This window comes from Stegastes partitus, unplaced genomic scaffold, assembly GCF_000690725.1.
Source record: "Stegastes partitus isolate 25-593 unplaced genomic scaffold, Stegastes_partitus-1.0.2 Scaffold866, whole genome shotgun sequence".
Lineage (NCBI taxonomy): Eukaryota > Metazoa > Chordata > Actinopteri > Pomacentridae > Stegastes > Stegastes partitus.
This window is the reverse complement of record NW_007578597.1, coordinates 279195-296427: the sequence shown is the minus strand read 5'-3', so window position 1 is coordinate 296427 and position 17233 is coordinate 279195. Positions and strand designations below refer to the sequence as shown.

General features: G+C 47.1%; 1 protein-coding gene across 1 annotated transcript; it reads right to left on the bottom strand.

Moving 5' to 3' along the window:
• Positions 1 to 548: 548 nt before the first annotated feature.
• LOC103365728 (metalloprotease TIKI2-like) lies at positions 549 to 4036 on the bottom strand (the record flags this gene model as incomplete). Its single annotated transcript, XM_008293252.1, has 2 exons — positions 3711 to 4036; positions 549 to 1118 (listed from the first exon to the last, which is right to left on the bottom strand). Coding segments are annotated over exons 1-2 (684 nt in total), but the record flags the coding sequence as incomplete, so codon positions are not given.
• Between the last annotated feature and the right edge of the window lie 13197 nt (positions 4037 to 17233).

The window sequence follows — 17233 nt, the reverse complement described above, 5'->3', positions numbered from 1 at the left end:
CCTTAAATAGACGCACGTTTCCTTCATTCCTTCATCAGCATACAAGAAATTAATGATGAACATACTCCCCGTGTTTTGCTCATCAGTAATTAGGCTGTTTCGCTCATCTTTCAGTCTCCGGTTACAGGACGAGCGTCGCAGTCCCGCTGAGAGCCAGACAGACGGTCTGCTTTAATGAAAGAGAGAGCTCTGTGCTCCTCTCACCTTCTTTAATCTGTTTTTCGTGTCCGTTGCACAGCCTGACACCCTTCCAGCAGATTCAGCTGTTAGCGTGTTTGTCTAGTGAGGTGGAGGGACATCCATAACCCTAAAGCTGTCTCCAGCAGACAGCTTTTAATCGCCTTTTTTCCTCCTCCTGTTGTCTTCTCCCACATTTCTTCGAGAGAAACGCCCCAAATCTGTGCATACACTTAACTTTTAGTGTGGATTATGAAGCCCAACGAGCTTTTTTACCACAAACTTTACATGAACTCCTGTGCTCTCTCGGCTTTGCTTGTTCTTCTCTGTGAGAGAATCAAAGGCCACGAAAAAAACATGTTCATTCCTACCTGAGAGAAATTGAGCCCGTTGAGGGGGTGACACTGCTCCTCCACTCGCTCCACCGCCCCCGTCGTCTTTCCCATCCGCTCAGCCTCTTGAGCCAAGAACAGGTCCAGCACCGGTGTCCCTCTGGACCGGACGTCCCACTCCGTCAGGGAGTTCACCATCAGCATCACCCACACCGGCCTCTTCCTCTCCCAGTTCCCTGCGATGGCGTTGAACAGGTAGTCGGCGTACAGGCCGCGCCCTCGCTGGTCCGCCGTCATCCAGTAAGGCATCATGTGCTTGACGTAGTCCAGGTGGCGCTTGAGGCGGCGGTACAGGTCTCGAGGTAGCAGCGTCTGCAGGTTCTCTCCGTGGGGAAGCAGCTGGCAGCTGGTCAGTTTGGAGATGGTCAGCGGGTCAGTCAGGTCCAGCTCAAAGAAGACGTTGTTGCTGTTGCGGAAAGCCTGCTTGGAGCTGTTGGGGATGAAGTCCCAGACTCGGGTGTAGGGCACGTGGATGGTACCAAACAAGTAGGACGGTGGGTGAGGAGGCGCTCGCTTTATTCTCCACAGGAAAGAGTTCATGTCGCTCTGCTGCAGAGGAAGAAGGAAAAAAATTAGATGGAAGTCAAGATTTTGAGAGCAAAAGGAAACAAAAATACCAGAACCGTCGTATTAGAGCCATTCGACTCGCCTCAAAACTAAAGCTGACACATTCTTCCTCTATTGTGGTTTACTGGCTCATATAGGCCCAGGTCAACAAGTTAAGGATTGAAATACCATTTTAAGACGCCGGCGAGGGGAAGCATGAAGTCTAGTCTGCTCGGGGCTCTGCTGCGAGGGCTCGCTGCTGTGGTTCAGGCTGGGAGTTTATAGAGGGGCCTTCTGGACTGTAAACAGACCCCCGTGTATTGTTGAGGTGCATACCTCGGTTGCCAAAGCCTCTTCGGGCCTGGGAAGCATTTTCAAGGCTGCAGTGCAAATATACTGCAGTGGAGCTCATAAAAGCCAAAAACCTGAAAGAAAACCTGCTCTCCAGTCTGACCTCACGGTGATACTTTTGTTTGTGAAATGTTTTGCGGCAGCCACACGGAGATGTGATGCTGACAGGCTGAAGTGCGGCGCTGTTTGTGTCTTCCATGGTTTATATTACAGGAAGCGTTTGTCTGTTGTGGTTATCTTTATAGAAAACAATGTCAGGATGGAAATTAAATAATCACAGCCATTCTAAACGAGCATAAGGCCTCTACTGCATTTAAAATATGGTTCTTGTTAAGCGCTCTGCAAAATGTGCTGTGCATGTGCTGCGACTTTGATGCTGGCATTATCCAAATATGAAAAAAGAATTAGCTTTTATAAACAATATCAAACTGCTGGCTTCTGAGACACACTGTAATCAGGCATTTGAGGGATGAAACCCATTACTGTAAAATAAAGTTATTCTTAGAAAATGTTTACTTCTTAAATTTAATCAAGATTCCCCTCAGCTGTGCTCCAGTTCTGTCTCACCCTGCCAGCGCTGCCTTTGTCATTCAAACGTTTTTTTTCTCAAATAGCAGCCAAAAGTGAAGTAAAGTCGTTCTGTGGGATGTTCTCTTATCATCCTAATTAATTGCAATGAACACAGAGTCATTTCTGGCACCGCCGCTGCTCCCCTGCTCGACAGAATAAATCAGAAAGTGCCACATTTGATTTCAGAGCAGCCTTTGCGTTCACGCTGAAAAGTTTAAACAGTTTCAAGGCTTTCTAACTCAGTGTTCACGTTGGCGGGGCCACCAGGTCCTGCGCACTAACGGGAACAGCTTTGGACGCATTAGTGCGCTCCGCGATTCTTCTGACGCACAGAAACAGACGATCAAATGCGCGCGAAGGCCCATGCACCCATAAATGAAGATTTATTTATTCTTTTCGACCAAAAAAGGTGGAAAAGTGTGGTCGTTTAAGTGCCGAGGAGAAGCGAGATCCCCACGGCTCAGGCTGCGTGGACTTTTCTGGAGAGCCTCGCCGCGCAGGGCTCCTTTTTATGGGGTAATTACTCCTAACAGAAAACAGAGACCACTGAACTGACGCATTACAAATCACACGGAGGAGAAGGAGCCGAAGCCTTCAGTCATCTCTGACAACAGATCCATTATCGGACACTAATCAAACCTGTGCTCCAGCTCCTTCATGAGACCCTCACATTCACACTCAGCGCGTCCACTGTCACAATTCAAACGTTTCTGAGCTCATATATTTTTCCAGTGTTGTGATCTTTTATTTCCAGCAGCAGGGAATCGTGTTGGATCTGATTTCTGCAGTCATGATTGTCATTAATTCATTTTTCCCCCACACATGTCGACAAATACGCACAGAGGGCTGACGGAGAGTCCGCTGATGTGGAGTGTGTCTGCTCTCTGCTCCATAACTCTTCTACCAATGCGCCCCCGAAGTGTTTCAGTGAAGGCCGAAACGCGATCGCTTCTGAAAAGGTCAACGAAACTTATTTTTCCAAATGAAGTCAAGTCACCCGTGGGTGTTCCCCACTTGCGTTTTGTCACATAAACAGCCGTAAAGTTGGCGAGCAGAGACGGTTTCTGCTGGCAGCATCCTTCCCTGTGAAAGGCCTGGATCTAAAGCTGCAGTGGAGCAGAGCGGAACCAGCCTGTGCTCACATCCACCCACCAGGCCCAGAGTAAGAATTATTAATATTATATTAGTATAATATTAGTATTATTATTACTGTTCAGTTCATTTTAATCCTTGTGTCTGCAGCCACACTTTGTTTCTTCTAATTATTTCTGTGTTATAATAAATGGAATTCACTTTTAAAGTTATGACATTATTTAATTATGACATTTTAATCTAAGGCGATGAAGAGCTTCTAACAGACCAACATGTCCTCCACACACACACACACACACACACACACACACACACACACACACACACACACACACACACACACATGACTGCCAACATTATTTAACTGTCACCTTCCGAAATTAACAAATGCTCAAGTTTATTTTCAGTAAACTTTCCAACTAGAGCTTGTCTAAATAGTTTGGGTTTTTTATGAAGTGTCTCAGTCGTGCAGACTTTAAGGAAACTTGTCAGGGTCAGAGCTCGCTGTATCCAGCAACATGCGTCTTTCTCAGGAGAAGCGAGGTGTCCCTGACTTGGGAGAAGTGCCCCAACACGACTCACCGACTTTGGTGCGTCGCACTGCCTCGGTCTGGCCGCTCGCTCTGCGCCCCAGGGTGCCACAGTGTGCAGGAGAGCGCTCAGGAAGAGCCAGCTGAAGCCCGGCACACAGACCATGGTGTCGAGGTGACGGTCAGCTCTCAGAGGACCTTTATCTCTCTCTTCAGCCTGTCTTCTCTTCTTCTCTCTGCCTTCCCTTCCCACTGTCTCCTTTGAAGTTAAAATAAAAACCGTTACCGGTGGCCTCTGGGCTCACATGTGCTGCTCGGCTGGAGGACCATTCCGCCTCTTCGCCATGTCCCGACGCACTCCACCGCTTCCTCACTTCGGCTCGTTTCTGTTTTGAAACTTTTCTCTCGCCTCCTTCCAACTCGGCGCAGTCCTGCAGCAGGAAACTCTTTGGAGAGTTTGGCTCCTGCGAGTTTGGAGCGTCTTGACTGGGAGAGAGGAGGGAGGTGGGACGATCCGGGTACCCCCACCCCACCCCGGTACGCGCACGCACACATCCCGGCTTCGTGCTGTAGGAGGAGGGAGCGCAGGTTCAGGGAGGCATGACAGGTTTGCGTGAGTAAAGCCCCAGCAGGCAGAAAGAGCGCTGGATGGCAGCTTCTGCATCACGTTTAGATCCCAGATATCCTCATACAGTGAACACAGCTCATCCAGCAGCCGGCTGATGGGTTCTTTCATGTGTTCTGTGGGTTCTTTTGTTTGTTTTTACTAAAGTGCTGTTGGCAAAAGAGCTCAGAATGTTCCTGTAATGTTCTTATAACATCCTGCAGTTGGATGCAGCACGTTGTGATCTCCACATATCTTGTGTTCATGAACATCTAGAAGCAGCTGGTTGTTTCCACTCAGTAAATGCACTTGATTGCATTTAATTAGCATTTTATTGGGTTTTATGAAACTCCTGCAGCTCCAAGAAAAGCATTTCTTCCTTTGCCAAAGAGCTTCAGTCTCCACATGCTCTCTGTATGTTCTTGTTTTAAGCTCACCCTGCGTATGTGGGACGTAACCAACAGGAACCTACAGCATGGTCGAAGCGTTTTGTTACAAGCAAAGCTCCTGTACGCCAAACAGAGCCCAGAATGTTCCTGTAATGTTCTCACAGCGTCCTGTAGCTGGATGCAGCACGATAGTTTCTGTTTCACATTTTGATCTCCAGATATCTTCGTGTTCATGAAACTCATCAGGCAGCCAAGTTAAACTGAATTAATGCACTTGATTGCATGTTTTCTATCTTCTGTTGGTTTCATGAAGCTGTTGCAGCTCCGTCACTTCCTTCTTTGCAGAAGGGAGCTTAGCTCGTCAGTCTCAACATGTTCATTGTATTTCCCTGTTAACACTCTGCTCTGCGGACTGTGAGCCATAGAAATAGTACAGACCTACAACATGACTGGAGCACAAACTGAGAGCAGCGCTGCAGAGCCTGGAGGGCAGGGGGCGCTCTCAGCGCGGGCAGCCCAGACCTTTGTTTTGCTTGATTTTCAGCAAAGTCATTTCGAAGATGTAAATGAACAATATTTCAAATGTTGCCATGTGCTTCCTCTTCATCAGGACTGCATTCATCTCCGTCCTTTTCTGTTTGACAAGCCTGCAGTTTGTACAGCGGTCCGGTCGAGTCGGACACCCTCAGACTTCACTCGCTTGATTAATGGTCACAAATAAACAGGCCTCAACAAAGACAACTGTGACGAGTGTTTTGTTTATTTTCACTCCGGTGATTTTCTTGAAGATGTACGATGTGGATCTGAAATGAGCGCTCGTGTTGAGAGAAAGCGGCCCGCCCTGCTGCCATGTCAGCGCTCCTCTGCCGTGACCTCGGTTATTGTCTGAGTGGCAGACAGTGTGACAGAGTCAAGTAGTGGAAATTTATGACGGGAACCCCTGGAACAAGTGGCACCGGGCCTCCTCCCCTGCAGGCCGGCGGCAGACAGACCTCAGACAAGCGACTCTTTGTCTTCAGCCATGTCCTCCCGTCCTCTCCAGCGCTCTGTGTTCAGCTCTGGGCAGCTCCGACTGTCCCTCTGTTGTGCTGTTCCACACAGACCAAGCACTTTGTGCTGAGCCTCTTTGATCAGCTCGTCTTTTAACCAAGTTTCACGTTGTAAAACCGGGACTCCTTCTGCCCTTTGACTCCTGACGGACTGTGTTTTTACTGGGTGCCATTGAAAGGCAGGAAAGTCACCGTTTCTTTGTTTCATGCATCTGCACACTCGAGCGCAGCACATGAAGGAGCGACGCAGCAGCAGCAGCAGCAGCACGTTGATCTGATCTAATCTTCATATCCTCGCTGCTCTTTGTGGCTCCTGCTCTGAGACAGGTGTGGGATTTCAGCTAGCGGTTTCATCTGCTCTAATATGGCCACCTGTGGACTCAGGTACCTGCTTTAAACCACACCTTGCAGAAGGCTTCTCTTTGAAGGAGCTTTTTCACATTCTTGGCCGGTTAGAAGAGGGGGGCTTATGAGCGGCTGGCTGCAGGAGATTCCTGGACGGGGGCCAGCGCTTACAGCATGGTGCACATATAGCCGGGGACGACAGAAGACTTTAAAGTTAATGTTCTGTTAGCAGATCGCAGAAATGCTCACTCGGAGAACGCACATCTGGGCAGGCGTTAGACGGAGAGAGGGAGGGCCTGCTCCACTTTCAAGGTATTTTTGAAATGTTAAACAAAGCGTGTCTGCAGCGGGACCCTGCTAATACGCTTCCCAGCACTTTTACTGGCCTTGCATATTTTTCCTGAATATGTCTATTACATGCACCACGGGCAGATAAAGAGGAACGCATGCAGAAAGGGAGGGAGGCTTTGCTCATGTCTGTGGCCCTGCAGCTCTGAGGATCCTGTGTCTACTTGTCCTTGTGGCTCCGCGGCTGCCTGTCTGTCTGATGTTGTGCAGAAGTCCTGCCACAAAACCCCAATATTAACTCACTGCCTCTGCCTCAGCATAATGACTTGTCTTCTGGCATGTAATGCTAGAGATTTTACTGCTTTATATATATATATATACTACCAATGCACATGCACCACAAGAAAAAGGATGCATCCACTGAATTCTTACCATGCAGAGGAGTGGAAGTTGGGGCAAGCTGTTTTGTTTGTTATGTACACAGGGCCCCCTAGTGGTGTGAAGGAGAAGTAAGACGATGCACAAAAGGTAGGAGAGTGGGATGGTTGACCCCAGGCCAGAGAGATAGCGCTTCAAAGAAAATGTGAGCAGGATGGATATGAAGGAGTGGCTCGTAGCTTCAGGCAGCCATACTTCAGACTGACAGCGAAGGCCACACTGTGTCTCTCTTTTCTGTTCGCTCTGCTCTCAGCTGGACAACACTCACTCCGTTACCTCCACCCGCCTCTCGCTCAGGCTCCAATATCCTCTGTCCTGCTTTGAAGATGTCAAGGAATAATATTGACTCAGTCTCTGGTGAAATGTTATTGTGGTTTCCCTTTCCGGACGTCCTGAAAAGAAAAAGGAAAGGCTAGGAAGTGGTAGAGAAGAAGGAGGACAATGTTATGAGGTGGAATATATCAAAGAATGCTGGGGGGGGTCTGACATGTATCTGTTTAAACCAGGTAAGATAGATGAAGATAAAGTCTGCCAACTGATCTGGGTTTTGTTGGTTTTAGAATTTCTGCCACTGTCTGCGGGACATGTAGAGGATGTTTAGCACGTCTATGTTAAGCTGTTTTTCCAAGCAGGGACGTCTCCTGCAGCACGTCAACACATGCAGCCGGTGGCTATCTGTCTGTCTTCATCATCCACAGTGAGCTAAAGCAGGACGGGGAGATGAGAGGAAGAGATAAAATGACAGAGGTCACAGTCAGGGTTGTTTTTCTAGGAGCACTGTCTCACATATTGATTCTGTTTTTTCTCTTTTGGTCATTGTTTTGGGGTGAAGTCAGGAAAGATGGACACAGATCTGAGCTGAAGGGATTGTGAGTTACAGTGAGTGACAAAAAACATTTAGTTTTATTCAGATCTGCACAGAAAACCAGCCAATCTGCACATCTGCAAGGCTGTGATTTACAACACATCAAACATCAGCAGCTATTGTTTCACAGTGATGCAATTTCAAAGCAGAAACTCAGAAAAGCTCAGAGCAGAAGCCTGATGAAGATCTTCTTAAAATAAAAAAAAAGATGTGGGTCAAGTGTCTCTGCAGGGAGAAATAAGCCACGTTTTCATATTTGCTGGCAAACCTTCAGGTACCAGTGACTGATTCCTGATTATTACTGCCTGCTCCTCTCACACAGACAACATGGGTCAGTGAATATAGATATATATGTATTTGGAAGCAGACACCTGGTTGAGATACTTCCATCTGCTTCTGGCTGCATTCTGGATGCACAACATTTCCAGTGAAGGCACTGCCAGGTGTGTAGGACTGCAGTCACACAGACCTATGGGATGTAACTCCACAGTTTCCTGAGGCACTGGATGGTACAATGCATACATTTCAACCATAGTAAGTTTTAAAAGTACATTTTTGTGGATGTAATAGCTGGCGCGCATCCTTTCAGAGCTGGAGACAGAGCGAGGCAACAAACTAAAGACATTGTCCAGCATTCTGAGAGATACCTTCACTAGCTTTCTAGTGCAGCGGTGGATGGGAGGATGAGATGTTATTCCTCTAAGAGCAGATTATGCATAAGTTTAAACATCAGGTATGTATGAAGTTTGTATCTCTGGCATGAATGCAGTGATGATGATCCCCAGGCTTTATCTAACGCTCTGAGGCTGTGTTGGTGGAGTCACCAGTCGAGCCTGATTGTGACCAGGTTCTGATGCACTAAGACGGATGAGACTAAAGCCCAGCGTGTCCAAAGAGCTTCGCAGCAGAGAGCTGATGCTTCTAAACTAATCACTGACTCGCTTTTTTGACAGAGGGGTTTGTGGCGGAGCTAACTCATAACGCCCAGATATTTAAAGTGTGCCGCTGGTTTGGTAACGTCGCCATAAATAGAACATCAGGGTTACAGTTCTTCACCGTGAAACACATGCTAACTGTTTGGCTGGTGCTGCCAGGCGGGCCAGTCGGACACGCTGGTTCATTGCAGCTGTTAGTTTGGCTGCAACACGTTCTTCAGGTTGTACATGAATAAAAATTACAGTTTTATCTTGGCCAACTGGAGAAAGTTCATTAATATATATACTAAATACAGTTATTCCTGAAATAGGCCCCTGAGGGACTCCTACGGTGCAACTAACACATAGCTTTCCATTAAAAGAGCTGCTCGTATCAGCAGCTACAGACCAAGTCCAGTCATGTGTGTTAAGCTGACTGGTTTCTGGCCTCACCTTCACATTAACAGGCAGATATGAGGATGATATCAATCTCCTCATCTAGCTCTACTTGAGCAAGCCAACAAGTGAATTTCCCATAAAATCTAACCATTGCTTCAAAGGAAAACTTGAGTAAAAGGGTGGAAAACAAGGCAAACGAACAATAAACGCTTCCAGTTTCTACTTGATGATCCGGAAAAGTATTTGAATCATCATCTGGGTGAGTTTGGATCACCGTCTTAGCGGACGTTCTCCGTGTTCTGGAGAATGGAGCCGATCCCTCCAGTAGACTAGACAAACTATTTCATGCATATTGAGTTTGTTTTCGCAGCTCGTGGTGGCAAAACGCCTCCGCGTTGAGGTTTCCTTCAATGTGGCAGCCACCTGGTGATGACTTTCCATTTGAACATACAGGCGGCCTGTCTGGCCAGAACCAGAACACTGACTACGTGGATAGACGTGGATCCTGTCCTGAGATTTTGGTCAAGCAGCAGTTTTATTTTGGACCATATCTGGTGTTTGTTTTTCCTGGATCATGTTCTCACATCAAAGCTTCGCTGGCAGAGTCACCCCATGATGCATTGTGCTCTCTCCCACTGATCCCTGGCATTGTGAGAATTATCCATATCTAGAACCCCCCCTTGCTAGCTTCCCTTTTGCCCCATTTACCCCTCAGAGGAGGTGCAGGACTGAAAAGGCTCCTCCTGCTGTTAAGCACGTCTACCTTGAAGCTATCTGAATGGTAAAAGAAAAAGACATGGAGGAGTAATGACGTTTCCCCTCTTGTCATTTCAACAAGCGTCGCTGTGCTGCTACAGATCTGAGCGCTTGGACAATAGCTGCCTTTGATACCGTAATATTATGGAAATACCTTACACATATATTGCTAATGTCAGTCTCTCTGACACCGTCGTTGTTCATTGTCAGTGTCCTGTGTGCGGTTCGGTCTAGGCGGGGGTTCAACAGAGGCTCCCCATGCCAAATAAGGCCCTTTGCATTGAGCGTATAAACAGCACGTGTTGTGATGCCATGAAATCAAAGCCTCCGGTCTGTATGTCGTGCACATGAATCCCTTCCCAGCCTCAAGGATCAGATGAGCTCTTCTGTGAGTAAAAACGGGATTTGGCCTTGACCTTCTTTTGAAGACGCTCATCTGCTCTAATGAGGTTCTTTGAAGATTATCTTATTGTCTGAGGTGTGTGTGTAAATTCATGGCGTGGCAGAGATCTACAAAGACGGATCGCTCTGACCGCCGTCTGCCGTGTTGGTTTTTTTCTTCTTCTTCACGCTGCTCCTGTGAGTTCACATGAACCCGGCCCGAGTCGGTCTGAGGGCTCAGCTCGGTGTGTTTATCCTGCATTTACCCAACGTTTGTTTGGTGTCTTACACATCTCTGCCTGTGGTCACACTGTACGCCTGCTGCTGGTGCTGCTGGTGCTGGTGGTGCTGCTGGTGCTGGTGCTGCTGGTGCTGGTGCTGGTGCTGGTGCTGGTGCTGGTGCTGGTGCGGCCCACGGTGGATGTACTTGTGTTTGAGGGGGTTCGTCTCAGTCATCGGCTGTCTTGAGCTTTGTTGACCACATCTGTCCAGAACAGCTCCCAGTGTGTACCTGGCTGCTATGGACGGACATGTGGCTCCAACATGTGCTAGAAAAGTACTAAAAACAACTTTAATAGTCTGACCTGAAGACTGACGTCCTTTTGGGGTCAGACTGGACCCGTGCAAAGCTAGAAGAACTCACAGTGGGCCCAAACATGTTGATGCTAACGCTGGATTTCAGCTGCGAGGTCGGAGCTCGTGTGACGTTGTTTCTATTGCACACGATGACATTTCATGCTTCCTCTCTATCAACTCTTCTTTTTCCGAGCCTCCGTATCCCCCAAATACGTCTCAGATGATTTTCAAGCTCTGTTTATTTTCAGGATCAATGCGAGGTTCTGTTGGCTTGGAAACCCGGAGACCGCGTCGACGTGGATGCATGTTCGTCTGGATCTGAAGGAAACGGGGTGAAAAATGAAAATAAGAAGAAACAGACAGAAAAAAGGTGGTGATGGAGAGCAAGTGATGTGAGGAGACACAGGAGCTCTGTGGAGGAGACGATTAGCTCTGATTGATGACTGTATTGATACAACGCAGGCAGAATTTATTGCTTTTAAGGGCATATTTCAAGTGTCTAGAATTAATGGTTTGTGGAAAGAGAGGAGACGAGGAGGAGGAGGAGGAGGAGGAGGAGGAGGAGGCGAGACCTGTCTCTGTAATCACAACCTGACCGTGGAGTCAAACACACACACACACACACACACAGTTGTGTGCTGGTTCTGGCCGTGGTTCCTGCAGCTTCACACATTGAGCTGTTCTCCTGGTTGACGGCGAGCAGTGGAGCTGTCAACAGGCCCGGGGAGGCAGGCGGCGCTACCGCCCGCACTCTGGCCTAAACACAGAACCAGCACACCAAAACATGTCAAACGGCTCGGCTTCCATGACAGAGTACACACAGACACACGGCTTAAACATGCACCGCATGGATTCTTTGTTTGTACGACTGAACTGCAGCCGACACAAAGAGCAGCGTTGAACAGCACGAAGCCGTTCGGACCGGCACACACCCGTACGGACCGGCACACCAACAGGCCAGGCCCAGGGAGGTCATCTTCTGCCTCTTCAGCTGATCCTGAACATGTGTCACGGTTTATACTGTAATCTACTGGAAGAGCCTGAAAAAAGGAAATACTTTGCCTTCTTCTTTCATTCCTGGGTTTCTTTATGGTCTCTGCCTGCAGCTCTGTTGGGCTTCCAGCGGATGTGTGCACGTCGTGTATAACAATAAAAACCACCTCTGACCTCTGTAGGAACAGCTTTACTGTGCCAGGCAGATCATAATTAAACATTTTCCCAGATTTGCCCTCACAACGGGCTTTCAGGTTCTCAGAATGCTGTATTGAGCAAAGACTCCCCGTAGCTTCAATGTGCTTTCTTTGAGCAAAGCACGGCGAGAACATAACTCGCATCAATAACGTGGTGTTGACAGCTTCCAGTCTCCACCTGGTCTCAGAAGATGAATTACAGCCCGATTCTGACTGAGCTCTGATGCTCACGTCCAAGTGGAGGATGAACCAGGAGCCTCAGCGCTCCGACGGGGAAGTCAGTGACGCAGTAGCAGCGATAAAATGGCCATAAGTAGACACTTGTAACTTGCAAGCATTTGACATGACTTCCATTCGTGACAGAATATGTTTGAAGTCGACATCAGCTGGAAGTTTTTAAGGTCCCATGTGGTGAAAATCCATTTTCATTGTGCTCTGTGGTTGCTTAACTTGGAGGTGTAAAATAAACGCTGTAAAAATCTGAAGACATTTACTTCTGCCAGTTCTTAAGGCCGGCTGTCAATCAGCGAGCAGGTCCTTCCTGAAGGGGGCGGGGCCAGCAGCTCATTGGCTTTCAGTGTAAACCAGCCGTTTCGTAGGACAGGCCTAAGACCAGCAGTTGTACAGTCATGATGAACGGAAATGAACCTTCTTGGCAGTATTTTGAGAGACACACTGTGGAGACGGGAGACTTGGATTAGTTTGCGGATAATGGGCACAATGTGGGACCTCTACGTACAAATGAACGCACGTTTTATTCAAGACAAGGGAGTCACACAACGGCAAATGAACCATGCAGTGGCAGGTAAATCTGTTTTTCACAGTTTTAAATCTGGTGTCTGTGATGACGCTGCCACGCTGACACACTGGTAGCGGTTTGCGTCAGCTAGCAGCTGACAGATGAGGCTACGCTTACGAGACATTTGGTGAGAAACACAATAATTGTCCACAAGAATTTTCTAAAGAGCCAGAAAGAAATAAAAAAACACAGAGGAAGGATTACAGTCTAAAAAACAACACGATCGACTGTTTATGTAATTACACTTATAGCCAGAAGGGGGAGACAAACAATTCACACTGTAGGTTTTAAATAAGAGCAACCTGCTACAATCTCTGGTCTAAATGAAGCTGTTTTCAGAGCAGATATGTCTTCAGGAACATACAGTAAATGCAGTGATTCTTGCATAAATGCTTGTTGTAGTTTGTCGTCCTGTAGACAGACAGACAGACAGACAGACAGACAGACAGACAGACAGACAGACAGACAGACAGACATTGTAATCTAAAGCAGTGTGAGTTCAGTTCAGTATTCACTGCATTATAGATTTACAACATGGGGTGCAGTATTTCCATTTCACGTCACATCGTTGAACTCTGCGCTGCATCACGTATATCCTTGTTAGAGCCGATTCTTTAGTTGGAAGCCCAAGAACAAGCCGGAGAAGTCTTCAGTTCTCAGTTGTATAATTTATTTATTTCAGTCACAGGTAAAGTTTTGCTGGATTCAGAGGGACAGAGAGGAACCTCATGTCCAGCTGAACTGAGGTTTTTCGGCTCCAGGTTACAGATATCTTCTTGGGCCGGGCCTGCGCCCAACATACATAAGATTGGTACGCTACTGAGTTTAATTGGCCAGTTACTAATGGCGTGGACAGGCATACCTGTTCTGTGTTCTGTCCACGTCCTTGATGTTTGGTGAGCAGCATGTGTGGATGTTGTTGGTGCGGCGTGTAGCTAAAGTAGCAATCCTATCTGATAGAACAGAGGAGCTTCTGCTGTCTCCAGGTGTGTGAACCGCTTCTCACCGGCCATGTTGTCTTCAAGGACGTATGCTGTTCTCAGTAGGAAAATACCAACAGAATCATAGGCTCAGTGCTAAATACAGATTCTGAATACATAATAGCTCCAAACATACTTAACATCCTGTTGTGTCCTCAATCAAGGTGCTGTACGAGTTATCAGTCAGGTAGCGACAAAAGTAGCTGCAAAAGCCAGACTGAATAAAAAGCTTGTGAAATTAAAAGTGTAAAAAAATTGTATCAAGAAAATTTCCATCCATCCATTATCTATACACGGCTTCATCCTCAGCAGGGTCGCGGTGGGCTGGAGCCTTCAAGAAAATTTGTAATTCTATAAAATACTAAAGTGGGACAAAACAGGAAACCCACTTGTCAGATCAAAGTCGAAGGTAAAAACCATTAAGAGCTCCCAAAAGCCACCGACAACATGTCCTGAGATTGTTTCCTTCAGAGATCAGTGAAGGCTGAAGGCAGCTACTGCAAAAGCTCGTAGCCTGGAGAGCATGGTCTGTTGAAGTGACGTCTTCGTCCTGTTCATGTCACAAAGTCAAGCTCAGAAACAGGAAGACGCATCCTCTGGGCACCATGAACGCTGGTATGAACTGTCACGGCGATCCGTTCTGTTGTTCAGCACTTTCAGGCTTTGTCTCGCTAAAACATAAATAAATACATTTGATTTGATAGTTTTTTTAAGCTCCAGTCATTACGTGGATATCGAACTTTTATTTAGTAAAATTTTCAATGCATGAGTTTCTAATGCCTCCAGTCAAGTGCAGTCGAGCTCTGTGACAATGGTGAGAGTGGGCCGATGGTCCTGCTGATCGACCAGAGCAGCCCGGTGCCACTGCAGAGGCCTGAAACAGACGCTAGGCTGTGGGGAGTTCAGGACTCACCGAGACAGCCGGTTGATTTATGAGCCGGAGCCGAGCTCAGCGGAGTGGACGGGCTTCAGGCACGCCACCATGATTGAAAGTCACATCGAAGCCAATGCACCAGCCTCTCCGTCACCAGGCTGCACACGGCCAGAGATGAGCGCGCTCTGTTGTGATGTCGGAGGCTCGCGGTGAAGCTGACAGAGGAACACTTACAGAGTAACGTGAGCCCAGACAGGAGGCCAGGGCTCCTGTGAAGCGGCTGTTAGGTTTTCTTGGTCGTAACTCTTTCTTTTGCAGCCATTTTATCTTTTTTTTTTTTCTCCTCTGATCCATATTATTCCTGAACTCACGCAGCCTGATAGAGAATCTGGATGTTTTACAGCTAATCAGAGTCAAATGAGGCAGACGATGGAGTTACAGTTACACCGCTTGTGCACACACCTTTTCACATTTTTGCTGAAGCTGGCTTTACAGCAGCGCGGTCTGCACACGCAAAATGTGTTTTGTCCGTTGAAATCACGTTTGTTTTGGGGTTTTCCAGCCCTGGATGTGAGATTTCAACCATGTGATCACACTGTGTGTTCTGCTGCTTGTCTCCTGAGGAAAGCTGCACAGAACCACGTGAGGATGCTGCACATCCTCATCACAACAGGACAGACAGTCAGTGAGGCGTCGCTTATTGTCGACCACGCTGCTCTGCAGAACAGGAGACGAGGATGGAGGGCGATGCAGGAAAAACATGTTGCAGTGAACCTTGTGCTGGTTGGTCAGCGGTTAGAACATCTACACTGAGTCCTCACAGTGAAGTTATACGGACCACACGGTGGATTAGTCGAGTTCCAACGCAATAAATATGGAAGAGTTTTCCAAATAACACCTGATCAAAGGTTTGTGTGGTAGATAACAGTTTATATAAAGAAGGTTTGTCTGCTTTACTTATCTTCAGTAATTATTCTCCAATCAAAACTCTTTTTATTCACCATTTGTTGTTGGGTTCAGCAGAACACCGTAATGAAGAGAATGAAAGAAGTTGGCCTGCTGCTGCTTCTGAGTCTTATTACAGCAGAACCAGAACCCGTTTCTACTCCTGTTTTCTCGTCTCCTCCCTGACATCACCGTCCCACTCCGTCTCTTTATCTCACCAGAACCTTCACTTCTGTCTCTGCTCTTGCCTTCCTCGTCCTCTACGCGCCGGAACATCAAACGCTGCACATAAAAGCTTTTTTCTGCAGCGCTGGGAAAGAGTTTCTCTCTTGAAATGTGTTTCTCATTTCATGCTATTATCATATCACTGGACATGTCCACATGCAACTGTTGTTTTGCAGACCGTGGATTCGGAGAGTAAATGAGCCACAGAGTCAGTAATTTGAGCTCTAATCCCGCCGTAAGCCCCGACGGAGACTCGGCTGTTTAGTGGAAACATTTCCGCGGCCAGACGTCGTTCAGGGGAAGGGGAAGTGAAGAAGATGTTGATAAAAATGACTGAATAATCCCCGAGTTCCTGTTTGTCTTGGCTTTGTTGGTTGCTATGTGACAGCAGAGTGTGGAGGAGAAACAGAGAGAAGGAGAAAGTTTGGTGATGAAGATCACAGCGTTTCTGAGTTCATGAGTTCTTTTGCTTATTGTAGCTGCTGAAGTTTTGGGAAACCAAACACTTGCTGTAAAATGGAAGGAGCCTGAAATAAATGTCCACCAGGTTTCAGAAAACGAGAGGTGGATCCGTGCTGGTGCAGCTTCTCACATGATGTCCAACACAACCATGTGATCGGTTCCCTTTCTTTAATAGAACAGTTGAAAACCAAAATGATAGAATTAGTGTTTCACCTCAACATCAAGTAAAGAGAAGAAGTTCAGCAATTAGAAATTCTATTTTTTTGTCTAAAGAAGCAGGATTTTTGATTCCCTGCATTTGTTAAAATTACTTTTAAATGAGGAGCATTAGATAACATCCATAAATTCAAAACTAATTTGGCTGAATTTGGAGTAAATGAAGTGGCTTCAGTTCACTGGAAGTCAACCACATTTTCAAAGAATAATAACAAGCCAGTAAGATTAAATATTAGACTTTAGGAACATGGTGTTTTTTGGATGGCAGGACTTCCTCAGAGAGAACTTTTCTATAAAAGTCCTCGCTGCCTTCACAGATAAATGGAAGTGGAGTGACTGTAAAAATGAAGAAGTAATCTTTATGATGAAAGCGACGCGGTGGTTTTGAATTACTGCACACTAAATCATTTTTATGCAAAGGAGTAACTCCAGCTCCATCATCACATAGCTGTGGGCGAGGCCGGTTCAGACAAGGGCTTATGATTGCATCTTAATGGCTTTAGTGGGAACAAGGTGTCACAGTAAGTAGTGTGGGATTAGTGATTAGAAAAATGTCTCCTCCAGCCCAAAGGTTGGAGTGAGCTGCTAATGCATCCTTCAGCAGCGTGAACCTGAATCCTCTCAGCCACATTCAAATGGATGTTTTGTCAAACTCGCCGAAGCTGAGGTGCTGGAAAATAGACACCTGCTAATGACATTACCGTAGAACCCTGCTGGAGCTGCCAGGCTGAAATCTGTGTTTCTGTTTGGGTATTAAACCTGCTACAGAGCGCTAATAGGCGGCCGTGCCACTGTCTGTGCCTCTGCAGCGTTCCTCACTGCTTTTTCATGGCCGGCCGGCTCGAGGTTTGACTCCAGGCTGGACTTTTCTGCTTCCCCT